Consider the following 27,112-nt stretch of genomic DNA (forward strand, 5'->3'; position numbering starts at 1 on the left):
ATGCTTGAGTGCCTTGCCCCTTATCTTCTTTTCTGGTATTTTAATCTTCATTAGTTTAGATGGCTACTCAGATACCCAAAATCTGTGTCCAGAGCTTGGGACAGAAAATTTCAGGGACAGCTGCTGCATTCTTTGCAACAGAAACAGAGTAGAACCAAATAGTTTTTAACAAGTGTTATCATTATCTTCTAATTGCTGTCCCATCCACATTGCAATTTGCTTCCAAATTCAGCTGCAGCTGTTATCAGGTAGGTTTTCTGCTTATCACACTGTTGTAACTAGCACTTCATGGCAACAATTCATCCTCCTCTTTGGGGTTCAGATAGCCCCGTGTCATCTTCCAGCAAATAAATCAGAGTTCTGCATTTTTGCAGTGTATTCCTTACTCATAATCTTGTACAAGTTTGATGATTCCTACCTCCTCTTAGGTCTGCATGTAGTAGAGCACCCCCAAATACATTTGTAACAGTGCTGCTGTTCTGTGCCCCACCTGGGCAAAGTGGCCATGGAATACATGGATATGCTAAAAAAACATCAATAACAACAGAGTGCATACCTAGACTTTCTACAGCAGAAAAACTAGTCATTATTGGTTAAGTTATAAGGTTGTGCTCAGTTGGGTTACAAAAAATTCAAAGTCTGAAAGAAATGCTGTCTTCTGACAATTGAAAATTGCATTGCTACCTTTGTTATTATTTTTTTAATGAGCAGATAAGAAGAGTGGACAAAGTGGGAGGATTTAGATTCATGAGCAAGTTCCCCTCTTTGCTAACAGGATAGCAGTAATAATGTTATGACTTGTGTTTTGCACAACATATATCTCGGGTTCTAATAAAGATATAATACCTTATCCCCTGAATTAGTGAAAGAAATAAACAGGCAAGTACTAACTGCAAGTAATTTTGTTCCATTTAATTATCTTCCAAAAATGAATCACAAAGTTCATAAGCTTATCTTACTAGCATGAGTCTTGTCAACTCTCCTTTCAACTAACTCCAGCCCTGTAGCTTTGAAGCTTGTTGTAGCTTTGGGTTGTGGGGCATGGAGCTGAGCAAATTTCCCAGGAAATCTTGTGCATGTGTGTGGGAGGGGGCAGCGTGCCATGATTGTGGTCTCACTGTAGCTTTTTGCAAGCATTTCCAATGTCACAGTGACCTGCAGTTATTTGAAAAGGAAGTTTCCAGCTGCAAGTATCTTTAATTTGCAAGTCTTACCTACTCAGTGAAAGAAGCCTGCTGGGACTGGTATGCATCCCTATTAAAGTCATATGAACGCCTTTTTATGTTTTTAATTACGCCGTTTACATGACACCTCTAATCTCACTATGATCACATAGGAACTTTGCCTTTCACAGCTCAAGAGTGCTACTGAAACAATTTTTATATTTAAGCACTGGGATGTGCCCAGTGGAACCAGAGATGAGTCAGCAGTTAGCTGGGGTTATTTGAATAGCAGAACGAGCCCTGCCTGCCGCTAGGAAACCGTCCACAAAGGTCAGACCGAGTGCTTAGGATTTAGACACCACCACCCTGGTGACAGAAATTCTCTCCAGACCTCGGCGGTTTTTAGAACAAGCGCCGTTCTATTTGACATTTGGATGTTGCTGTATTAAAAACCGGCTACTTGGTATCTAAATGAAGAATGCTCGACACCACAGCTACTCCCCGCAGTGAGCCGTGCCTGCCACGCTGACAGATGCTGCTGTCTCCCCAGACAGGGGAGTTAGATGCTAAAATTAGTAACTGTTAAAACAAGGGTATTGAGTAAGGATCTGCTGAGTCTCATCAGCATGAAATACTGAAGAGGAGGTAAGGAGTCTCCACTGCCCTTTCTACAGGAGCTGGGGCTGTAATTCACACGTAGGGACAGCACAGCTGACAAATTGACTGCCCCAGTACGGAGAGAGCTGAGTTGCTCAAGGATAATCAGGTGCTGGGCCACAGCAGCTTACAAAGCACGGCATTCAAACAGAGTACAGACAGTGAGAACCTTTACAAGTTATTACCTACACTGGCAGGAGTTTGTGGGGGGTGTTAAGCCAGATACAGGATGTGTGAGACAGTTCCCTGGCGAGGCACTACGTCTCACAAACAGTCCTGGAGAGGAAACGGTTTGTAAGCTAAAACTCATTTAGAGTTCAGCTCTGTTGCCTCTGCAACCACAGGAAACAAGCATCCCAGCCCCACTTGTGAGTCATGGCTTTTGGGAACTTCACCTTGAAGAGCAGGAAAGAGTCCTCTCGAGGCAGAATGGATCTCTTCTATTCCTTCTCCTGAGATCACTGCCTAAGCTCCTTCATTTGCCAAAAAAAAAAAAAAAAAAAAAAGAAAAAAGAAAAAAGGAAGGCACAATAAGAAACACAGCTGCTTGTGATGGTACCACCCTCCCTTATTCAATTGTTCAGTGGTTTAACATTCAGCCTGAATGTTGCAGGCCTACTTTTAATTCTCTCTTCTAGCTGAGAGGATTCAAGGCCACATTGTTCCCGCCCTCCACTCAAGTGACCTATCTACAAAACAGCTGAATTAATAACAAAAATAAAAGGAGAAAGACATCCCACGACAAACGCCTTCATGTTCTGCTGACCCACTTCAGTGAGAACACTTGAAAATTCTGTGGCTCTTACTGAGAATGATTTTGCCAGGACTAAGAACTGCAATTAGTCTATAAAACCAGTGTTACTTGTTCCAGACACACACAGACTTTAAGGCACCCTCTGCATCCGAGCAGGGGTTTAAAATTTCTTTTCAAGACAAATCCCAGGCCTCTGAGTTACACACCAAAAATCCATTTTTATCATTCTCTCTGACATGTTTTTATGAGAACATTAAATGCCATTAAAGTCAAGAGAGTAAAACCAGGATTCTGCCGAAGGCAAGGCTTAGAACAATAGTATTAATGAACTGCAATTCGTCATCACAAGGCCAAATAGCATATAGGTGTTGCTATACAGCAACACAGCCCTCGCCAGTAAGCAAGCACTGGGGTTTAACAATTGGCATTTATTGCTGTAGGTAAATACCAGCTGCCTCACTCTGAGCCCCAGCAGTTTAGTTTATATCACAGATTTTAGTCTTTCGTATGTAAACAATGTTATGCAAACATATACATTTGAATTTGGGGTCTTTTTTTTCAAAGCTAATCTGAACAGAAGAGGAAGAGCCCTCACTGAGATACTGAGAAGTGAAGTGCAGGAGCAGTGTCTCTGGTTTGAGTTACAAGGAAGGCCATAAGTCCTTTTGAAACCTAATCTTTGCCAAACATACACCACATGTGTAAGTACCAAGGGCCTGCAGAGGCCTCGTTTTACTCTCTTCTGTAATGAACAAATTTGATTAAAGGGCCAAAAATTCAACTCATGCAAGAGCTGCAATATGGAAAATCCCGGCACCATTAACCTTTGCTGTGGCAGGAACAGGCATTCTGTGGGAACGGAGCGTATCTTCCCCCTATGCACGATGCACCAAACGAGCTTTTTGGGACTAAAAATCCCCCCCAAAACAACAAACAAACTCAAAACGCCAAACAAATCCAGCAAAACATTGGGGCTGGAAGCCGCTCGCCCGTCCCAGCGGCGGCCGTGCCGAGAGCTGTGCTGCCACTTCCTGGTGGCTCCCGGGATGGCCCCGGCCGGTGCCCGCAGGACTTCGCCTCCTTCAGAAGCATCGAAATCCGTACTAATTTCACCGATAGTTTACTAAAAGTTCTTCTTCGAGTTCTTAATCTCTGCGCCCTCCGAACGGAAGTATTTCTCTGGGAAAACATTCGCGAAGCGTTTGGATTTCTGCTGATTCTGTTCGGCACCTCTTTCCCCTCTCTGCTTTTCCACGCGCTTCCTACAGGCCCACAGTCAGAGGGATCAGGTCATCCCTGCGTGCGCAGCTCCCACGCCTCGCCAGAGCTCCCTGGGACTGAGGTAGAGCAGGAGCTTCAGAGCTTTCATCACTGTCTTCTGCTGGCATTTCTTAAAAGTTCAGTTTGCAACAGCAGCCTACCAAGAAACAGCAAAATGCTCTCAGCCAAATGACTTTTCTTAATTTTGTAATGTAAATTCTGAAAGGGATTAATAATGTAATTCCTGGAGTGTCAGAAGCAGCTCAGATCATCCTTTCTCTCAAGACACAAAAACCGCAGGACCACAAGCATTCCAATTATGGCAAAAATTGCTTCAGAACACTGTAGCAAATCTGCCATGCCTTCCATACCACAAAAACTATAGAGGATACAACTATGAGAAATGGAACAAAAAGGAATGCCTCAAGTCTCACGTGTCCAAAACACCACTCACAGCAGGAGGTCTTAATAATATAGTGTATCTTGTTTCATTTAAAAACTAAGAATAATATTGTCAGACAGAAAACTTAAAGGACAGAGATGGCACACCTTCCTTCTTAATCCAGCCTTCTTCCTACTGTGCTTTGAAAAAAACCAGAAAGATAAAAGAAAGAAATAAATGGTTGCAATGAAATGTCATTAATTCAGTTTTCGCAGCCCACAGATCTGGTAAGAAGTATCACTCAAGCAACTCGACCCATATATGATATCTTATTTTAAAAAAGACACTAGGATTTACATTATAAGTTTTTTAAAAGTGGTATTATTATAGTACTCAATGTTGAGAAATGGAGGGACTGAGGTGGTAAAATACATGCTCAACTACATCCATAAGATTTAAAATGTTTAATGTGCAAGTCTCTGACAAAAATGATTAATTTACAATACACTAAAATTTGAAGGATGGGAATTTCTTCTTCATGTGTATGCTCACAGTAGCAGGTGAAATACTCAGTTGCTGAAGTACAAACATCAGTATGCTTAAGTGACTTATGCATCATTTTTAAGGCAAAAATAGGTAACAACATGACTGCATACAGTTGCAAAAATATTTACAGGTATCATTAGAGAAACATTATACTTCTAGCATGAAAATTTTAATTTTGCACTTAGTAGACAGTGATTTATTTGAAAAATTATCATTAAAAATGTAAAATTAATCTAGCTAGGATGAGTAGCACTGACATTTTTTACTCGAGCCTCCACACTCTCTGATCTTTGTCCTTCAGCCTCTATCACTGTAAGCTGTTCTCTCTCTCCCTGTCACTTTCCAGTCTTATTACAAAGGTGCAGCTGTGCCTGAGCAGCCTTAGAATCCACAGAGGAAGAAGCTGAAGTGCTAAAAATGTATGCAAATGGTCCCAGAAAACCAGAAAAAAACAGATCCTGAGAAATAAAATTAGTAGGAAGAAAAAAAATTTAAAAATTAAAGGTGCTATCTGCATGTATCCAGGGACTTGCTCAGTCATCCTTGTCTTTCGCTCCATGTTTGAGGATGCGCGTGAATTCGATGTAGTTGAAATTGCCCTTTTTGTCAATGGGGGCCTCTCTGTACAGCTCATCCACCTCCTCATCCGTGAACCTGTCTCCCATCGTGGTCAGCAGCTCCCGCAGGTAGTCTTCCTGGATGAACCCTGGAATGAGATGTGCAGAGAGAAACACAAAAGGGAGGCTGAGCCTCTTAGCTGGCCTCTTAGCCAAAAGCAGCAGCACAGACGAGCACACGGACAGGCAGTTAACCAGTGCAGCACGTCATGTATTACATTTGCATTTGCACAGAGCCCCAGCAAATTTCCTTAACTGAATTCTAAAGAAATTCCTTGAGTGCAAAGGGAAAGGAAGTTTAATGCATTTCATACAGATTTCTGAAGACAGGGCCTGACCTGCTGTGGTATAATAACACTTATTGCCATCTACTGATCTTCAACGGCTCAAAGTGGAAAAACAGGTTCCTGTGACTGCTAGTCTTCGTTATACAAGCAGTTCTCTTAAATTAACTATATTTTTCTTGCCTTAATTAGATATATTTGAACATCCTCTATAAACTAGTTTCCCCTGGGGACTAAATAACCACTCTGGCTCTTCAGTGCTGCACAACACTGTTGCTGGAGGCAGTTTATGTGGATACAGTGATCTCCTGGCAAGCGTCCAGGGAAGTAGTTCATAACAGAAGAGACTTTCAGACAGGACTGAGCAAGTTAGCTCAGGAGGTAGGGAGAATGTTTATGGTGGAGAGCTAAAGGTGGAGAACCCAGCAAAAAAAAAGAAAAAAAGAGTAGGACATATTATTTATTATATGCTAAAAGAACAGAAGATTTTTGAGGAAGTTAACAAAGATATAAAAAGGAGCAGTTTCTAGGTATCTTCTGCTAATTCTATTTCAAGAGATGGGCAGAAACACCAGCTGCCAAGTAATTCCAGGAAAATTTAGAGAGGAAAAAAGAACCATGCGTAACAAAGGGTAGACAGTAGAATGCAGAAACTGCTAAATGCTGATATACGACCAACCATAACTTTAGCAGCAAATAGTTGCTTCATTTGAGAAAGAAATTGGTTATTGAACTTTAGCTGGAGAAATGTCAGTAACAGAATGAGGCAGAAGTAGGTTCCAAAAAGAAGAGTAAGAAAGTAAAATCTGTGGAACAGCTGGAAATCATACGTAGACACCCACATCAATTCATGTAGATTCAATTAGAATGCGATAAAAAAAGTGCTGCTTTGGAAAGAGAGTTGCATAAGTTAAGCAAACAGAGTTCATTAGAGAGACAAAACCAAACAGGGAATCAAGGGACCAAAAAGCAGTCAATGAGCATGACAAATTAGCACGGGGGTGGTATATGCTGGGGGACGGGAAAAAAAACGTGTTTCAACATATGCTAATGAAAACAGCACCATATCCCAGTGCAGACCAGCCCTTGGATCCTGACTGCAAATGAAGAAGGCTAGCAGCAATCTTCTACTTCAGAAACAGGGAGACTGTTCAGTTAGCCAGGCCCATCCTAATCGGGTCAAACCTTGGAATTCTGTCTTTGAAGATGGGCATAAAGAAGAGGGAAAAGGCAGCTAAACAGATGAGACTCTTTCTCTGTCCTACAGAGACCAAGCAGTGATGAGAGATGACATAAGGATTAGTATTCAAAGAATGCAAGGCCTTTGGTGCTGCAAGTTTAGCCTCAAGGACTTAATTGCTTCTGTCTGAATAGGTAGTTGTTTAAACACTGAACTGGGCTGCCAGACCAGGAATAAGCCACAAGTTTTATCAGCAACAAACTGTAAAGCAAACAGGGCTCCTGTCCCTCCCACACAGCTTCAGCATAGATGGGGAGTAACAAATAAATGAAGCAAAACTTAAGATTCAGCCTGTTGCAAGCAGCACACAGCAGATGACAATGCAGGATCAAAGACCAGATAAAAATACTCCAAATGCAGACAGATCCAACTTTTATACCAATTCCACAGCACTACACATGATAGTAATGCTGAAGCAGCATATCCAACTAGGCTGGCAATATAGGAAATGTAAGTAAAACCTAACAAGTATGACTACGTTATCCTCATCTATAGGATCTGATTTGTATTACCCTCTTTCAAAAGACCTACACTGATATAGAGCTAGAAAATCAAGGCCAAAACAAACACACATGTGGAGACCATGAAATGAGAAAAAAGTAAAAGAGTTTGATATAGCTGGAAATGCTCTTGTACATTTTTAAATGGAACAAACTGATCAGAAGCCAAGAGAATAAAATTAATAAAGGATTAACATGACATGGGTTCTACAAACACATCACTTGCTGTTTTGAAGACTTCATTGACTGTTATGAATCAAAACTCAATAAAACAGTACAACTATCTCACATGTTTCCTGGTTAAAATTTGAGGGTGGCATAAGACACAAAACAGATTGTAGAACAAACTAGTATCCTCAAATCATTGTAGGACTAGACTAAAACATTTACCACACAGAGCTGAGAGATATTAAAATCAATCTTATCAGTATATGGGTGCCCAAACTAGTAACTTATTGGTTACACAGACACAGAAGTTTCTGTTCCAAAGAACTGGTAGCACAACCATTTTCTTTATATTGTAATTCACAGGTTCTTGTTTTGGTGCACACAGAAAAAACCCTGTAGCACAGTGAGTCAGACTACCTGTGGAGAGAAAATAATTAACCTACTAACAAACTTCCTTCTCTAGGAAATGGTAAAGAGATTTCCCTTGAGAGGGAGGAAGTCGATTAACATTTGAAAAGGCCTTACCTACTGAAAGCCTATTTACCTACACCTCAGCAGGAAGGCGATGCACTTTGAAAAAGCAAAAGGTGCTAAAAATACACAGACTGAAAATAGCTGTTGAAACGGAAGGATATCCTTCAAAAGGTGCAGAGCATATATTGACTGGTTAGATTAAAATATTGCGGTGGACAGTTGTGAGGAAAGGTGTAGATGCAGTGTCATTTCTAGTACAGAGATTACATAATTTCAGTGTGAGCTAGTAAGACAAGTTCACAACATATCAAACCACTGATACTCTGTAATTCCAATAAATTGTTTTCTGGATTCATCCCCAGTTACTACACACTTCTCAGGAATCTTAGCCTAGGTGAATAAATACATAAAAGCATAAAATCTAACCTCAGGATTACAAGCACAGCCTTGGAAGTCCAATATAGTAAAACTGAGTTCTGTGTTTTACTCTTTCCCTTTATCTTGCTTTTCAAGTCAGTACAAAATGTCATTTCTGCCTTCTACACCCCACTTGGTTTTTATCTTTAGACCACTAGGACTGTAGATCTTCCTGCAATTTGAAAGCAAACTGAGCTGCAGATGAGGGCATGACATTTGTCCTCAGAGCCATAAAGAATGCTCAGGCAGAGAGGATTTGTAAGACTTTATGAAGTCTGAATGGTGTGTCTTGAAATATTAAACACCTGAAGAATTTAGATACATTTCAGACCTACTGCAGAAGGAAGGCAAACTCAGTTGTATGACAGATTTCCTATCTTTATCTTTTAACACCATAACAAATCACACATTACTGATTTGAGTTCCTCATCTTAGAGCAAATACATCTTGTTTTACACTTTGAGGAACATACACACTGCCCAGTTAAAGCATTGGTCAAATGAACAAATTTATTGTTCAAAGACTCACAGAAGAACAGTCCTCAGTACTGACACAGAACAGCCAGATTTTACTTTCACACAGTAATTTAGCAGAATATGCCATCTAGGATTACCATATCATATTTAATTTGTAAAGGTGCAAAAATCAGCATACTGTTCAGAAACCCATATAACAAACGTACCCCTTAACATAACAAATAACATACCATAACCCCATACCATTAACATAACCCCATACCATAACAAATAACAGCCATACCCCTGCCAAGCAGCTGAGCTGCACCCACGTACCTGTTGCTTCTTCATCAAAGCAAGCAAAAGCATTCCTGATTACATCCTCCGGGTCGGTGCCATTTAACTTCTCACCAAACATGGTGAGGAACATGGTGAAGTTGATGGGGCCCGGAGCCTCATTCATCATGGCATCCAGGTATTCATCTGTTGGATTCTTTCCTACAAATGAGGCATTCATACTTGGTTTAGCTTTCAAACTGAACAAGTAAGGTCAATACAAAGCGAGTGGTAACACAAACTGAGCGTAACACAAACTGAGACACCACACCTCTCATATCCCAAACTCAGCATTTTGATTTTTGCAGCACAAATTTGCCCGGCAAGCATGGACAGAAAAAAGGGACATTACCAAGGGAGGCGAGCATGTCGTGCAGGTCCTCCTTGTCAATGAAGCCATCCCTGTTCTGGTCGATCATGTTGAAGGCCTCCTTGAATTCCTGGATCTGCGACTGATCAAACATGGCAAACACATTGGAAGTGGCGCGCTGAGGGCGCTTCTTGGTGGTCTTCGTCTTTGCCTTTTTGCTAGACATGTTGGTTTTTGAACACTAGGCAGAGGAAGAAATATAGTTAATGCCGCAAGATCAGAGTTAGGATTTAAAAAAGGAAAAAGTTTTACGGTTTAATGTTACAGCGCGCCTCATTTCCTCTCATCAGAACGTATTTCCCTAGTATTTTCAAGAAGGGAAAAAAAGAAGTAGAAAATATGGGTAAAGGAAAGACAGACTAATAAACCAGGAAAATAGTCATTTTTAGAAGACGTAAAGAAACTTAAATGTTAGTCTCGTAAAGACCCTCACCCCAGCGGCGGCGGCGGCGGGGATCGGGTTCGGAGCAGACACGGAAGGGAGGAAGCGGCACCGGCGCCGGCGGATGCTCCAGCGCTTCCTGGAGAAACCATTGCCCTGCCGGGCCGCGGGTGGGGACGAGCGCCGGGAGAGGCGGCGGGAGGGCAGCGAGACGGCAGCCGGGGGTTTTCCTTAGGGATCACAGCCGGTCCCGGCTTTCCTGGGCGGCGGGCGGCTCGGCATGGACCCGCGACCGCTTCCCTGCGCCCCCCGCCTCGGCCGCGTTGGAGCATCCCGGGGGAAGCGGCCGCCGCCGGCGCCGGGCCCCGGGCGCCGCCTGCAGGGGAGGATGGAGACAGCCCGAGAGGGATTCTGCGGGCAGCGGGAGCTTCCCGATGGGGATTTTCCTTTGTATACACAAAACCTCCGCACGCCGAAGGTGGAGCGTCGCTCCGTGCTGCTGGAGCCGGTGCCGGCCCGCGGCGTCTCCAGGTTCGCACGGCGGTGCCACATCGGGGAGGTGAACGAAGCTCCTCATCCCGCGGGGACGTCCTGCCCGGATCAGCAGGTGTGAGGTGTTATCTTTACCTTCAGTCTTCCTCGTGTTTCGCTCGAGGGATCAGAAGAATTCCAGAGTGTATCTTTAAGTCTTCCAAGTGGGTGCTCCCTCGGGAGCGAGGCTTAATGCTTCTCGCAGCCGAGATTTATTTATTATAGATTTAGTAAGGCCACTTGGAGGATTTGTTTTTGCATACATTTTTTTAATGAAAAAGGATGACGCATATTTTTCCATTCATCATTTGATGTAGGATCTCAAATAAATTGAGGTACAAGCTGTTTTTATCGTAGGGGGATGGTGTCTGCATTCACTGCAGAAGCAGTCCGCTTTCAGCCCGCTTGTACATTTTTTAAATTTTCCGAAGGGAGCGCTTATTCCCATGTTGCTTGCTGAAGTCCCACATAAATAGCTTGGGCTTCAAGAAAACTGTTGTTTAGTGCACAAAGAGTTCCTGAAGTAGTCAGATGGGAAAGCTGCGCTGCCCGATCATCATTCTTTGAATCCCCCTCCTACCTGCTGTCGGCTTTGTTGGTGTACAGTCTGTGTCTTGGAAAACAGGAACTCCTAAGGAGGAAAGGCATGGGCCACGTATCGGAGTAAGTTGCCCGAGGAGGGTGGTGGAGTCACCATCTCTGGAAGCGTTCAAGGAGTGTCTGGATGTGGCACTTGGAGATTACAGTGGTGCTGGATTGATGGTTGGACTAGATGATCTTAAAGGTTTCTTCCAACCTTGATCATTCTGTGAAAGGAAAGAATAGGCATGCAAGCTTTTTCTGAAATTATCAATTATGTTTACATATAAATGTAAATGAACTACATTTAGCCACCGGAGCTACTGAAATTAACATGTAATCTAATATGTAATCTAATATGTAATCTAGAAGTTGCAGTCTCAAATTTGAAGGAGACATTTTAATTGCCAAGAGGCCCAACTTGCTTTCCCTGCTCTCTGCTCAAATCAGAAGTTATTTCATGAGGGCTGAGAATTTGGCCTAATTAGCTTATAATACTTCCCCAATTAATTTTAATATCACTCTTCTAAAGTTTGCCTCAAAGTGCAATAGAAACTAAGACTAAACTTTGCTAAATTGAAAGTCTATTAATGGAAAAAGTTTTGGGTAAAAAATTCTCTGCTTACTAGACGTGGCACAAAGTTTCAAGATAATTACATGCGAAGTATGAGTGGGCAGAAAAGCAGTAGAAGTATTAAGATGTTAAGAGAGGTAATAAAATACTTCATGATAATATTGAACAACTGAACTGTGTGTTGAAATTTAATTATGAAAAGCTATCTGATCTTTTAATTTCAACTTCTTTCATCAGTTATTTTAAACTGAACCACTACTGCAAACATGCCCCTCTGTCTTGTATTGTTTTTCATGCTATTAAAAGGGTGTTACATGATACCTGTCACCGTGTATAACTTCTGCAGATGTGGGGATAGGTACACTAATATTATTTGCCCAGTATGAGATCAGTTCTTAATGACAAAATTGCGTGTCAGTGTGTGTCTCTTAAAGCTTTTGTCTCCAATTCGTTGCATCATGGTGGAATGAGAAGCAGTTCCTACAGGCAGACCATTTTCTGTTTTATGTAAATCTAAATAAAGCTTTTAGAAATGGTTCAATTTTACTTGATTACAGTATTCATCATAGCAGTAAAGAAATTTAAAGGGAAAAGAAAGATTTGTTTTGCCTTTTATAATATTTGGAGGATATTTTCTTTAACTCGTTCACATAAATGTTGAATAGAGAAAAAAGTAAGGGTCTTCTTTGTGAGTGTGGTGCTTCCCAAGAGCTGTGCATCAAACATTCTAAACAGAAATGATCCTTTCTGAAAAGATGGTTTAAAAAAATGCTGAACTCTTAACTCTTTAATATTTCTTCTTTCTACTTCTTTGCTTCATTACTCTCTTCTTCATTCTCATTTATGTCAGTCTTGTTTAAGAAAAAACCTTTTTAAGCAAAATGAATTAATTGTTCCTATCCTTTCTGTCTAAAATACTCTGATTCTGTGGCATTGAAATGCTTATTTTCTTTGAATTGTCAAAAAACCTTCAAAATTATCTGTTTCATATTTAAGTTTTAAGGCTGCTACAGACAGTGAGCAATTTACAGTGAACCTTTTCCCTCCTTTCATTTAATTCTTTCCGTTAACAGTTGAACTCGATGATCTTAGAGGTATTTTCCAACTTTTAACAATTCTATTATTCTGTTTCCCCACCTTTGCTGAGTGACAGTGCAAATATTTGTCATTAACATGATTGCTTATTGAAGCAGAATCAGTTTGTCTTATGATGTTTATGAATCTAGTGAATGTTACAGGAATGGCTGCACTGGCTCACTGTGAAAGTCTGCCTAGACCAGTGCACCCCACCTGCAAAGAGATGTGGATTCTGGATATGGAAGGCAGGGAGCAAAGTCTTGGCAAAAACAGTCTTGAGACTGGGGATGGGGAAGCCCAGCAGTTGCTTTTTCCATTTTTAGGCTGGAGCACCACCAGGATGGATCTACTGTTTTCTTGGATGCCCTCAAGAAATAATAGCTGCTATGAGGTCTTCCCTACCAGGTCACTGGAGAGTTTTACTGTTTTGGATTTTTTTACCCAAAACTTGGAATCATACTTTCTTTTGAAAAAAAAAATAAATCTCTGTACTTCTTTTTGGAGGAGAGAGAGCATACGGGCTGTTTTTAGCCAGTTCTTTAGGGGAGGGCAGCAGCAGTGCCCATATGCAGGTACTTAGGGAAGAATAAGAATCAAGGTAGACTATGATATCTTCCCAGAATGCTCTCCCAAAATCCACTATTTGTAGTTCACGGAGGGATAAGCTACCCTGAGCCAGATGTGATATTGTGTAACCCACAATTAGCTTCTTTCATGAACTTGCCTAATATGTAATCCTTGACTTGATGTAAATTTAGCATCCACAATATGCTTTGCTGGTGTTTTTGGAACCCTTTGCAAGGCTGCTATTTGTTACGTGAAAAACTGCACCTTACTAACCTTGACTGTACCTATAGCAGTGTTTATTCTATGCTCTAGACTTTGTATTGGAAGAAATACTAAGGCTGAATTTTTGTCCACTTCTTTTGTGTTACTTTTGCTTCTAGAAAGCTCTTGTGTGTTCCTGTATCAGCTGTAGCAGAGCTACAGAGCAACTACCCACTTGGGTAGTTTTTCTTGTACAGGAGCCATTCCACACCCTGGGTTGTCACAGAAGTAAGACTGAGGACGTGCAAAAGAAACAAAAGGATGTGAAAAGAGAGACTAGATGAAAAAGCAGATGTGTGTGTGACTTCCACATTAAGAATTAAAATTGTTTGGAAGTTCAGTGGAAGGTTTTGCAGTTACGAGTTTTTTTTTTCTGAGCATATTATCACTGTTCAACAAATGTTAATTATGGAGATTAAGTATTGACAGCAGAGTCAAAGTTAAACATATTCATCTAAGTTCTAGGTCTAAACTATCATTTAACAAAAGCATTTTGTCTGTCAGTTTCTTCACCTGGTATTTTGGCTCATCCCTCTGCCTTTCCATCCCTTCATCCCTGATTCCAGCTGGCATCTGTTGCCTCTGTCTAGCTATACCAAGTGCACTGCAGTATCAGTCAGAGTCACAATCACTCTGAGATGATGAAAGTGTCATAAAGTTTTCTGGAATTTCTCCAAAAATAACTCCAGCGCTGTGATCCAAGGGAAAAACAATTGAGGAGTCATGAGTTAAAGAAGGGATTCTGAAATGTGTCTTCACTTGAGTCTCTTGCGGGGGCTCAGACTGCAGGTTATTCCCTGTTTTCATTCAATGACCTCATGAATAAATATGGTTACTGCTTTCCCAGGTGGTCCCTGCCACATGGTAAATGCTGAAAGCATAAAAAATGAAGGCTCTCAGAGAATGTAGTGGAGCCTATAGAAGAAACACATATTCTTTCTCCATACTGAAAATTAAAAATAGCACAGTTTTGACTTTCTAGTAATTTCCAGTGTACATGGCTGAGGAAGAGGCAAGAACATGAGCATGGTATGACAATGATATAGCAGGTCAAAGGAAAAAGCAGAGATATTTAATGGAACATAAATAAAATGCAGTCAGTCTATGAAATGTTGTAAACAGGAGAAAACAAACCTCAATATATTTATTTAAAACTGCATCTCAGTGACTATATTGACTATATGAATGGGCACTGACATGTGTTTGACAGAGTATTGAGGGACTTTACTCAGCAGACACGGTACTCCTTGCATTCCCAGATCCCAAGTCTTTTATACCTGAAGAACACAAAAACCCCAACTAAATGTTGAAAAGTACATTTTGGCTGTTGGGCTGTTGATTTTGGCTGGGTTTTTGTTCCCTGTTTTCTATGATCAAAGGCCCTGTTCTGCCTCTTGTGCTGTATGTCCATCCCTTGTTTTTTATCCTAGCTGCGAAGTTGCAACAATTCTAGCCAAGTCTTTGTGAGATTTTCATCTCTTGCACTAGTTTTAATGAGGAGTGTTGCCAGACACTGTGATTCCATAAAGTGGAGAACTGAAATGCAAAAATAAGCATTAGGTTATTAGTAAGGAGTCATTCTTATTAAGGAGACCTGAAGGCCCCCCATTTTTAAAACAAATGTAATTAATTCTGCTAAACCTAAGGATGTGCATATGTGCTCTCTCCTTGTGTGTTAGAGTTTGTATCTGTCTGTACAAATATGGAAGAAAATGAAATGTGCTCAACACTTGGCCATAGGTCTAAAATAGTCTCTTAAACATACACAGAAAACAAGAAGCAGCATATTTAGTCAGGTGTTTCACATGAGAAGTAAGCTGTTATCAGTTTTCTTATCAGGTGATGCCTGTGCAAGTCTGGTTGGCTGGTGGAGCAATTTCAAAATCAGCATACTTCTTATGGGGTGGGAATATCTTGCCACTACCTTTTGCGTTAGAGATGGTTACAATTGAGGAAGAACTCAAAAGAGGGAAAACCCCCAGTGCCTGTTAGATACAAGGCTAAGTCAAGGTTCAAGTAACTCATGTCTGATGCCAACTCTATTTTAGCACAGACTAAGACAAGTCTTACAGGCCTCAATTTACACCCACTCACTTGAATGTGCTTGGCAGAGGCTGGAAATTATTGTGAAATGCTGTCTTTTAACTCCCAAGGACTATTCATAGTTAAAAAACAAACCAAAGCCTATTTCAATATTTAGTGAGGTTGTACTCAGTGATACCCTAAAATAGTCAAAGTGAGGATTAAAAATTAAATACACCTTGCAAAACTAAGCAATATACAAGAACAGTAAATACGGGTGCCTAAACGAGCAGATAGTGCCAGCAGCAAAGTCAGTCTCAACCTGCCTAATGCTGTAGTATTTGTAACTGACTTTCAAGCTTTATCCAAGTGCAATGCTGCTTTACTGAGGGACTGAAGCACTGCTGCATGGCAGAAGAGTCTGCATGCAGCAAGCAGTTGGTATTTTCCAGGATGCCAGTTTGATTTCCCACCATCCTGTTAAGTGGAGTCTGCTGAGAATCATGTAAACATCTGCCCTCAGATTTATTGATATGAACTGCCTGACCCCTTAAGTTGTGTGATGCAGGGCCTATTATGTATGCCCTCTAGGGAATATCACACTTCTGGTCTGAAAACATTCATTGGCAATGTTTTTTACCCATAGGCTGCAGAAAAAAGTAGGAAAAGCAGCCATGTGCTGCCACCTTTTTCCTTTTTTTTTAAAATGGGAAGTTTTCTATCTAGTATATTAAAAGTTTGGGAAAACAGTGGAGTTGCTGGAGTGGAGTCTGTAGAGTTGTTGCTGAGAGCCCAAAAAAAAAAAAAAAAAAGAAAAAAAGAGCTCTGTGGAGGGTATTTTTTCCCCCCAGTATTACTTTTCAGTATTTCATGGTAACTTAATTTTAAGCTGTATTTTAAGAGGCATTTACTGAGTTCTTTTTCTCTTTGTATTGTTCCTAGTTTCTGCAATACTGTTTCTGAGGTATTGTACTCCTAAATCATTTTTCCAAAGGAGAAAGTTAACTAAAAATGATAGTAGGGTTTTGTAAAATTAAGTAAGAAGCCAAAATAGGAGCATGGATGCATAAGCAATACCAAGGGAGGATTAACTGCTGATATCTAAAATATTCCTGACTATACTTTGTTACTCACCCATTATTTGGATTTACATTGTCGGAGTATCTTTGCATTTATTGTTGTTTGAAATTCCCCAGGAACATCCCAATTAGCAGGTCAGTAACACTCCAGACTAGAAAAGGCCACAAGAAATACGTGATGACAAGATTTCAGATATTTTCCAGCTTTTGGAGCGAATGCAGGTGTCAGGACACAGAGGCATGCTGTCACTGATGCCCTGTGCCAGGTTCGGGCCGCTGTGCTGCATTCGTTCCTCCAGATACCACAGGCGTCCTAGAAACAAGCGATCCAAAGATAGTCCTTAGGTCAGCGGTGAAACAGATCCTTGCTCTGGAGTGAAGGGACACCACCCCTGTGACACCCCCTAGCTGTTGAGCTAGTGTAACAAGCTGCCTTGTGAAATGCTTCAGTCATCTGATCACTGTGCCATAAGGATGGGTTTATTTGCTTAAATGAAGAGCAGAAATAAATGTAAAATGTTATCTCCAGCAACAGAGTAGGGACAAAAAGGTAGCAGGCAAACATCCCCTGGCAGCACTTGACACAAACATGGTCCTCTTTGGACATTTCTCATGCAGCCTCAGTAGCTCTTTGGCTTCATTTTGACCTCTGCATTTGTAGCCTTAGAACAGGGTAAGTGGGTCATGTATAATAAATCAGTGCCTTTCAGTAGTGCTTCACGGGGCATTGTAGATCACTATAGATGTAAGACTATTAAATGCGTGCATGAGCCCATGAAAATAGTTTCTCATCATAAGCTTAATCTGGTGTGGAGCTTGGAGACTGTTATATATGAACCCCGAGGGAGAAAAGATTAGGTTCCAAGATTTTGGCTGCAAAATGCTAAGGCTAAGTCATCAGAATTTTAAGCTGTTTCAGTGACCAAAGTTATTTTTATTTTTGGAAGTGAATTATTGATGACACATCCCCACGGCCCTCGGCATGCAACCTCAGCTGTCACATTCCTCCTTGCCTAGCTACAAAATGCATCTGATGCTCTTATATGGTCTCTTGGCTGGGGCTGTTGGCCTTGCAGCCTCTCAGCAGTTAAGGGGTTTGTGCCCACTTGCAGGTTAACTGGTCTCCTACAATATAAAACACCAGGGAAACTGGTACTTGGAAGGTTGTCATTATACTCATACACCCTTGGATATTCTCTCTCAGTAACACATCTTTCTGAGGAGGTGTCTTTACCTCTGCACAGTTCTGTCTCACCCTCTACTCAGAGGGAGCATCCAAGGAACAAAACAGCTACACACACCCCACGTTTCAGCTGGCTGTTCAGAAAGCAAGAGAAGCTGTACAGAATATTTTTGAAGTGGACAATTTGCTCTCCAGGAGGATACCAGGTTCTCTTTTATGTAACTCATATTTATGACTTTAAAATTGCTACTTCCAGCAAGAAAAATCCAGCTGGCACACCTGCCACTTACTCAGTGTAACAGACCAGCACCTAACATTTACAGAGAAAACAGGATCAGGAAAAGAAGGATTTAGGGATCCAGGATTTCTAACAAAAGTAAACTGCTCTCTGAATCTTAATGCCATTTAGAGACTCAAAGGCAAAAAATAATATCTTACATCTGTCCTTCGAGCAGGCATGTATGCACACAGTACTGAATTGCACAGAGGTGACAGGATCAGTCTAAAGAAGTGACAGCATAACTTGTTATCCAGCCTAACGTTACATAGCAACATTTCAACAAGACAGTTTCCTAAATCCCCACTCTCTTGTCTTTGTCACAAGGGCACTGCTGGTGAAAATTTCCATGGATGCTTGTAAACTACTTCCTAGAACCTTGCAGGTGTCACATGGAGAAATAACTCAGCAGCCATCACTGAAAAGCATCAAGACAGTTAAAAAGCAAACATTCAAAAAAAAAAAAAAAGAGCAGCTGTGGCAACCAAAAGTAGTGTAGAACATAATGTGGGTAGGAGAAAAACTGAGGCTAGGTTTGTTAGCAGATAAAACACAAAACTAGGAAAAGAATGGTTGAAAACTCAATTTTAATTAAGCCCGTAAGTGGAAAAAACGACCCTGGAATAAAAAAAATAAAAAAATAGTCCAAGTATGCTAACTGATACACTTTGTCGAGTTATTTACAAACCCGAAGCCAGAATATCTTCCAGAGCTGTCATATGGGAACACAAGCAAGATTAAGTAACCAAGCCTTCATGCTATCACACATGAAATGAGACAAACCCACCTTACAGGATAAGCTGTCAGAGCCTTTACAATCCTTTGTGCTGAATTCCTACTCCTTGGGGTCCTAAGTCGTGTGATATAGCTGAGGGCAAGCTTTCTGGATAAGAGGTCATTGTTTTAATTGAAAAATACATAGGCAAAATGAATTCTCCTGCTTTCTAACTTGCAGTAGCCAAGAGAATGAGGCACAAGAAAAGCATGGTCATACTAACAGAACAATCCTCCTCTTTTCTTTGTATTTGAGACAACATCAGCACAACTAGTCCTGAATGACTGTGCTTGGTTAAAAGCCATCTTTACCAACATAACTGAAGAATATGTATGGTATTTTAAAGAGAGAGCAACTTCAGCACCTATAGGGTTTTACCAAGTTAATTCTCAGAATTACTTGGCTCACATTCTCACATGCAAATGAATCAGCTGTAGAAAAATAAAGCTTTGTGTAGGTTTTCTGGCCATGTATTGCTGTTAATTAGTGCCAGCGGACTCCTTTGCACAAGCTTCCTTCAGCAGAAGGGAAAAATATGCCTAATTCCCCCTTACTTAGCAAAGAAGAATGTGCACTTTGACATGAAAGTACTGCTAGAAAACCCATCAATATTAAAAGGAAGCAAAAGCTGGGCATGGTATCTGCTTAAGAATCAGATGTTCTCTGCTGGCCATGAGGCAATTGTAACAGTCTTCCATAACCATTTATTTGGTTAACTACTTACACAGTAGTCAGATCCCACTTCAAAAACCTGAGATCAAAGACTTCTGCAGCTGCATTTTTAAAGATGCCAGCGGATGCTGCTAGGAGCATTTCAGAACTCTGTGACACTGAACAAAACACCATGAAAATGAGTTTTCCAGCTTCACTTGCAACTGCAAGAAAAATACAATGAACACACCTGCATTTGTAAATGTGTAATAGAAATGTCATTCTTCACAAAAGATTTTGAGGTATTTTATCTATAAAGCAATCTTTATTTCAAAATGGCATTTATTACAAAAAATGTAAAAATCCAGCTAAACCAGAAACATTGAGATTATTTTCCTGGACTATCAACTCCAGGGAATGCTTTTCCTGTAGCCTTTCCCTCAAAATATTTTCCCTGCTTCCAGTCTGATTACAGGTGCAAATGTGCCTAAATGGCCTGGAATAGATAAATATATTGAAAAAGACAAAAGCTTTGGGGCTAAATGCATGCAACAAGTACTATCAGAAGGAAATCATTAAAAATAAACATAAATGCCGAGATAATGTGCATGTATCCAGGGACTTGCTCAGTCATCCTTGTCTTTCGCTCCATGTTTGAGGATGCGCGTGAATTCGATGTAGTTGAAATTGCCCTTTTTGTCAATGGGGGCCTCTCTGTACAGCTCATCCACCTCCTCATCCGTGAACCTGTCTCCCATCGTGGTCAGCAGCTCCCGCAGGTAGTCTTCTTGGATGAACCCTAGAGCACAGTGTAGGAGGACAGAAGAGGAGTTTTTACATTTATGTGCTAATACATGGGTGATAATTTCTTTCTTTGAGCTCTTCAATTAAAGATAGCTACAGTCTTCATCTGCCAAATGAAAACAATGCCATTGATCCCTATAACTAAAATTGCCAAATAATTACAAGGATTCAATCAAATCAGGCATTTGAAATTAGTTTGAAAGATCCCACTACTTCAAATAAAGACCATTATATGTTTTGCCTGTGGTGTTCCATAGAATATAAAAATTTATCAGCTTTCATATTGGACATTCTTCCCAATAGCAGGGCTACACTCCCAATAATACCAACAACCTTCTAACTCAGTATTTTAAAAAATCACAAAGGAGATCAGTTTAGCTTGAGCATTCCTATTGAAAAACCACCAAAAAAAAGTCATGGAACTTGACTATTAACGTTCAACAAGTGCATGAAACATGGGAAAGTTTACAACATTTCAAATTGATCTCAAATCACTGGTAAAACTCAGATTTACTAGACTGGTTGCAAAGAATAAATTTTTGGTGTGGTTTATTAAACAAGTAGGCTGGTCTAACTTGTGATTGCTTTTATCATCACTCCTGTGAGTCACACAAGAATTTTCTTGCATTCATTTTCTTCTCCTTTTAGTGCACCTTAACAGTGGGAAGGTGGATACAAGTTGCTGTCAGAAAAGTTCTTCATGAAAGCACAACAGCTTTGAAAACAGTGATTCCCGACATAAACGCAGGCCCAAAGGTGAATTTCAAGTTAGGAATAAATTAAGACCCTGGTCCCTAATCAACATCTTTTATACATTCTCCTGTCTTGAACAACAGAACAAACTGCTGAAATTTGACATTTCTACAGAGACTGAAAAGGCAAATTTAGCCCATGAGGATACAGTCATGATTTTCAGTTTGCAGAAATTAAAATTTTCAGAGTTAAAAAACTGATCACCGCTTCTATGAACACAAGTATTTGCTGTTCCAGAAGTAAGTAGAAGTAATACATGTACACTGTTGTTTCACCCACGTACCTGTTGCTTCTTCATCAAAGCAAGCAAAAGCATTCCTGATTACATCCTCTGGGTCGGTGCCATTTAGCTTCTCACCAAACATGGTGAGGAACATGGTGAAGTTGATGGGGCCCGGAGCCTCATTCATCATGGCATCCAGGTATTCATCTGTTGGATTCTTTCCTACAAATAAGGCATTCATACTTGGTTTAGCTTTCAAACTGAACAAGTAAGGTCAATACAAAGCGAGTGGTAACACAAACTGAGCGTAACACAAACTGAGACACCACACCTCTCATATCCCAAACTCAGCATTTTGATTTTTGCAGCACAAATTTGCCCGGCAAGCATGGACAGAAAAAAGGGACATTACCAAGGGAGGCGAGCATGTCGTGCAGGTCCTCCTTGTCAATGAAGCCATCCCTGTTCTGGTCGATCATGTTGAAGGCCTCCTTGAATTCCTGGATCTGCGACTGATCGAACATGGCAAACACATTGGAAGTGGCGCGCTGAGGGCGCTTCTTGGTGGTCTTCGTCTTTGCTCTTTTGCTAGACATGGTGGCTGTTGGTTCTAAGGAGACAGAAACATATCCAAGATTTAGCCTTATTAAATCACATTGCAAGTCCCTGGGGTAGAGGAACATCAGGTTTCATGTTATTGGCATATACCCCAAATACACATTTATTTCAGTATCTCCTGCTCCACTTTCCTTCAGACTTCACTTGCTGTAAAAGCATAAAGCTTTTGAGGATTCAGGGACCACCACTATAGGCCAATAGCAAGCTACATCAAAAAGTCCAAATCAAATCATAGCTCTTGAAACTCACACAGTGCTTGTATTGCTGATTCAATACTCCACCTGCATCTTCCACAAATTAAGACAACTACATATTCAGGAATCTGGGAGGCACTGTTGACATAGAAGGATATGTGCTGCTAAACTAGCACAGTTGTTAAACAGATCAGACAGTATGCTAAACTAACATTTTGGAGGAGAAAAAAAATGTATTTTAGGCTCTAAATAGCAATTTGTTAGACTAGCTACCGTTGAGAGAGAGAGAGAGAGCACCAACTTGGTTCAAAAGTTCTACAGTGCTGTTCTCTTACACAGTGGAACTACTACACAACACATGCAAATGCCAGCACACTCTTTTTAGAATAAATTACAAGGCACGATAGCTACAAAAATGTGAAGACTGTTTCTTTTAAGCTACCAACCCTTAGAAACATTTATATGTTTTTACAAATTTTCACATATGACAGGTATACTAATGTCATTGTTTCCCTTGAAGCTGTCAAATAAAGAAATAAACATGGTAGATTATTATATATTATAACAATAGTACATTCAGGGTAGAAGTGAGGCTTTTAAGTTAACTGCATCTCTTTATCTGGGAAGATACATGTAGTGTTCCAATTAAATGTATGACAGCACAAACTGAAAAAGCTGAGTCACTCACTGAAAGGCAAACACAAAGTCCTCAGGACTCCTTCTGGATCAGAAGTTAGACCCTTTTTAATGTTGTTTCCAAAAGTCTCATAACCTCTGCTTGCATTAGCTAAAACTAAAGTGTAATCCATACTGCCAAAATCCTTCATAATGCTCAAACAAAGTGTTATGCAAACCAGATTCCTTCCATCCTTGACTCTGAATTTTACAGAAAGCCCCTGTAACAAGTGTCTCCTGAAAAAAGTAAATTTAAGCTTCACCTGTAATTGCAAGAATATCAATATTCTGAAATTTACGCTGAGTATTAATTTTATAACTTCAAAACAAATTATCTGATCAGAAAAGCAATGCTAATTGGAGTCATAGCACATTTCTAACTGTTTCTCAGATAGTTTTCTCAAAGATAGAATATTTTCTGTTAGAGTCCTGAAAAGCAAGACTGAAGTCACTAACTGGGATTCGTCTTTAAAAAAAAAAAAAAAGTAGTCAAATTAAGCAAAGTAACTCCCTTATACAATCAATCCAATATGCAGACAAAAAGCAGTTATTTTGGGGTTTTTTTTTAAGCTAAAAGGAAAGACATTTTACCTTGCTTTGTATTAGATACCTGACAGGGTGTACCAAGCATCTGGATCATAAAAGGAAATTCCATGGTTACGTCCTTCTCAGTCTGTCCACACAGACAGCTACTAATGTCTCCTGCTAATTCCACACTTTTAAATCCTACGTGCATCTACAACGTTCTTCTGACGTACAAAACAAACCATTATGTCCCGAACTAAAAATAGCCCCTGAAATGCAACTGCGCATCGCTCAACAACGCAGACGTTCTCTCCACTGCACTCACTAACCACCAGCTACCCGAGATGTCTGGCCTCCACAACATTGCAACAAATAAACGTGAACTCTTGACTTCAAGATACTTATGCAGACAGCTGACAACAAAGGTAGTTTGCTTTCAAGCTGCAGCCAAGGGTTGTGCATAACTTTGGTGGTTTTCTTACCGCTGTAAAAACCCCCAGGCAAGTTCTCATTAAACTCTGGGTTATTGATTAGAAGTTCCACTACTCAAAATAGAGCCAAACAGTATCTTTTAATTACTATTCTCTAAAATAACGTGGTTTTCAGGATATGGCTCATTCAAAGTAAACAAAAAAGTTTACTCTGCACGTGCTGATGCTGACCAAATTGATTTTTCTGCCTTTTTACTTTTATATATCTCCACATTCTTTACATATATATTTGCAGCTCTGTAGCCTATTATTGTATTCACAGCTAGCATTCTACCTACTCTATCAGAAAGACAAAATACATTCCCCAGCAGCTCTAAGGCCTGAGGGTCCAAGGTTAGATTCTTTGGGAGCCCAGGTCAAAACGGCTTCCCAAGTTTTTTATAAACAAAGTTTAGTTCCTATCTAAAGCGGGGGAGGTTCAGAAAAGGGGAGAACCAAGGGCAAATTTTCTCATCACCTCTGTCTCTAACTGGGGATTCTTGTCAGTGATGCTAATTTGCTGAACATACAAAATTGTATCCATTTGTTCCAGTATGCATTTTCATCCTGCATGTGGTGCACCATAAGGATCCTTAAAATGGTAATCCCTTTTTATCACCTAACTGTTCTGGCTTGTAATTCTAAGATCAGTGAAAAGGCACAAGTGCTGCAAAGGCAGTGCTCCCAGCAAGCCACTACCTGCAGTTCTCTCACCTACAACTCAATCCTAAGCAAGAGGAGGTAACAAAAGCAGGCTGTCAGCACATTCTTTTTAATTCTTTTGAGAAGACTGACCTATCAGAGTATGTTGTACTAGAAAAACCAAAAAAAAGTGCCAATGCTTGCATTACTATTTTCTAAGTTTCCCTGAACCAGACTTGGGAACTCCTCCAGTCCAAAAGAGCTGTCAGCCTAGCTACAGAGAAACATCAGATCTCACAGGACTGCAGTGCCCTTCAGCACAGGTTTGCTGCAGCTATGCCTGAAACAGTGGACTCAGCTCCAGGAATGTCTGGGAGAAAAGAGGGTGGTCATTCTGGAACATGTTCAGAAAACCAAAGGCATCAATCCAGTTAGCCAAAGAGATCGATTTATGATTTAAAAGCTCCAGTGGTGCTTGGACTTTGTGTTACCCAACAAAAAGGCCCACATCTAAGCCAACACTTTTGTAATTGAAATAGGATTAGTATAGGCTGCAAATGGAATTTCACTAGATAAAAAAGTGGGAATACTTCACATTAGATAGTGCAAGTCATGACATGCAGGTTTAGTCCCTGTTGTTTAATACTATGCTACACTGAATGGTCTGGGCCCTGTTTTGGAAGCTGTCCAAGAAACTTCAAATGTAAGACATTACCTGTGAGACACGTCATAAGGTGTTTCCTAAAGTGCAACCTTTCTTCAGGAAGATTTTCACATATTAAAAAAACAATAAATAGGCAGTAGCAGCACTGTGCTGCTTTGTGCTGCCTGTATTGCCACTTGTTCAGCCACAGTGGGTATCAAACCACAGAAGCACAGGGAACCATCTTGTGGTCCTTTCCTCAGGAAAAGTGATACACCCTTGGAGGAAAAAAAACCCTAAGCAACTAAAAATTTTGAGCCACACAGTAAGCTGTGAAAATTTATAGCCCACCAACAGTGGTGCAAGCTGGACCTGCTCAGGTGCAGTGACCAAAAGTTATGCTTTAGAAAACACTCCCATGTTTCAAAATTGTGAATATTGTAATAACTGCAAAATCTCACTGAAAAAAACAAACTACCACACAATAAATCCCCAAACATGTAACCAAGAAAGTCTCTACATGAACTAAGATAGAACATCAAACTCAAAAGTCAACCTCAAAGCTAAATCCCAAGTTCTGTCCATGTACTCAATTACAGCATCACATACAGTCACAATGCATCACAATCTGGGTGGCAACAGGAAGAGATAAGAGCAAGGTGCTCTCCAGCAGATCTGTGTCAAGGCTCAGTAAAGAGCAGATTACACTTTATGAAAGCAAACTAGCAAAAACCAAACCCTATACTGTTCCACCCAGTCTTAAAACCCACTTTAACACACTTCTTACTAGTAAGCTTCCTAAAACCCTTGTACAGGAGTTACACTTGCCTCAAAATCCAGCGCCAGTGAGTCAATACAACCTGTCTGCATAAGAGAAAACAAGGCTCGGAGATGACCTTATCGCTCTCTACAACCACCTGAAAGTAGGGTGTAGCCAAATGGGGATCGGCCTCTTCTCCCAGTCAGTAAGCGACAGGATCAGAGGACAGTCTGAAACTGTGCCAGGTTGAGGCTGGACATCAGGAAGAACTCCTTCATAGAAAGGGTGATTAGACATTGGAATGGGCTGCCCAGGGAGGTGGTGGAATCACCGTCCCTGGACGTGTCCAAGTGAAGACCGGACGTGGCACTCAGCGCCATGGTCCAGTTCCCATGGTGGTCGGTCACAGGTTGGATTCGATGATTTCGGAGATGTTTTCTAACCTAACTGATTCTGAGAACCGGGGAACCATCGCACGCAGTCCCCTGTGCGGCTCTAGTTATTCCGAAACATGAGCAGGAAGGGACAGACCCAGGCCCACCACCTCACCCTCTTCCGACCGCAGCAGCTCCCAGCCCTGCCTCTCCCATGCTCCGACAAAGCCGAGAAAACACCAGCAGAGGCTCGATGTGGCCGGGAGGCAGCCGAGCCCTTCCGACAGGGAGACAAACACTTTTTAACACCAGTTCCCTGAAATGATGCACAGGGAGCTCGTCCCCGCGGGCACCGTCCCCGTGGCATCGCGCCCTGCCCGGCTCACGGGGCGGGCTCGCGGGGCCCGGAGCCGGGGTCTGTCCCAGCTCCAGCCCGCAGGGCGGATCCCGTCAAGAGCACCAGCGCCGAGCCGAGGCCCGAGGGGAGCTGCGGGGGCGACGCCGCGAGAGACCCCGGCTCGGCAAGCGACCCCCGGCCCGGCACCGCCCCACCCCTCCCCGGCGGCCGGCGCCAGACCCCGCGGGCAGCGGGCGGAGCCCCCCGACTCACCTGGCGGCAGGAGACGGCACCGGCGGGGAGCGGCTGGAGCGGCACTTCCGGAGAGCGGAGCGGCCACCGCCCCGCCGGGCAGGAAGGAAGCTGTGGGCGAGACCATCCGCGCAGGAGGGGGAGGCGGCGGCTTGGCTCATCGCTTCGGCACAAGCCGTGTCGGGGAGAGGACGCGCAGGGACCCGCGTGTTTCGGATTTTTTTTCTCTGGAGTCTCTGCCTTCCTTGAAGGAGAAAGCCA

The 27,112-nt window shown here is 41.5% G+C and overlaps 2 protein-coding genes across 3 annotated transcripts; both read right to left on the minus strand.

Annotated features, from left to right (window-relative positions):
- Nucleotides 1–2,703: 2,703 nt before the first annotated feature.
- On the minus strand, nt 2,704–27,112 carry LOC119697262 (myosin regulatory light chain 2, smooth muscle minor isoform-like). Of its 2 annotated transcripts, XM_038127805.1 has the most exons (5): nt 23,440–24,037; nt 21,774–21,971; nt 21,422–21,583; nt 20,192–20,380; nt 2,704–5,279 (listed from the first exon to the last, which is right to left on the minus strand). In XM_038127805.1, exons 1-4 carry the CDS (start codon nt 23,582–23,584, stop codon nt 20,208–20,210), a joined length of 678 nt encoding a protein of 225 aa, XP_037983733.1. In that variant the 5' UTR covers nt 23,585–24,037; the 3' UTR covers nt 2,704–5,279; nt 20,192–20,207. The 2 variants fall into 2 exon arrangements, with proteins under 2 accessions (XP_037983733.1, XP_037983735.1); XM_038127807.1 differs by lacking the exons at nt 2,704–5,279; nt 23,440–24,037 and adding an exon at nt 26,873–27,112 and having other exon boundaries at nt 18,726–20,380.
- On the minus strand, nt 4,666–10,195 carry MYL12B (myosin light chain 12B). The gene is made up of 4 exons (XM_038127808.1): nt 10,057–10,195; nt 9,606–9,804; nt 9,254–9,415; nt 4,666–5,468 (listed from the first exon to the last, which is right to left on the minus strand). Exons 2-4 carry the CDS (start codon nt 9,787–9,789, stop codon nt 5,296–5,298), a joined length of 519 nt encoding a protein of 172 aa, XP_037983736.1. The 5' UTR covers nt 9,790–9,804; nt 10,057–10,195; the 3' UTR covers nt 4,666–5,295.

This window comes from Motacilla alba, chromosome 2 (genome assembly GCF_015832195.1).
Source record: "Motacilla alba alba isolate MOTALB_02 chromosome 2, Motacilla_alba_V1.0_pri, whole genome shotgun sequence".
In the NCBI taxonomy this organism is placed as follows: domain Eukaryota; kingdom Metazoa; phylum Chordata; class Aves; order Passeriformes; family Motacillidae; genus Motacilla; species Motacilla alba.

Coding starts and splice junctions, on each gene's coding strand:
- LOC119697262 (XM_038127805.1), bottom strand. CDS start 23,584: ATGCACGTAGGATTTAAAAGTGTGGAATTAGCAGGAGACATTAGTAGC. Junction 21,972..23,439: donor GGTATCTAATACAAAGCAAG/GTAAAATGTCTT, acceptor CTGTCTCCTTAG/AACCAACAGCCACCATGTCT. Junction 20,381..21,421: donor CTTTGATGAAGAAGCAACAG/GTACGTGGGTGA, acceptor ACTGTGCTCTAG/GGTTCATCCAAGAAGACTAC.
- MYL12B (XM_038127808.1), bottom strand. CDS start 9,789: ATGTCTAGCAAAAAGGCAAAGACGAAGACCACCAAGAAGCGCCCTCAG. Junction 9,416..9,605: donor CGACATGCTCGCCTCCCTTG/GTAATGTCCCTT, acceptor CCTCATTTGTAG/GAAAGAATCCAACAGATGAA. Junction 5,469..9,253: donor CTTTGATGAAGAAGCAACAG/GTACGTGGGTGC, acceptor ATCTCATTCCAG/GGTTCATCCAGGAAGACTAC.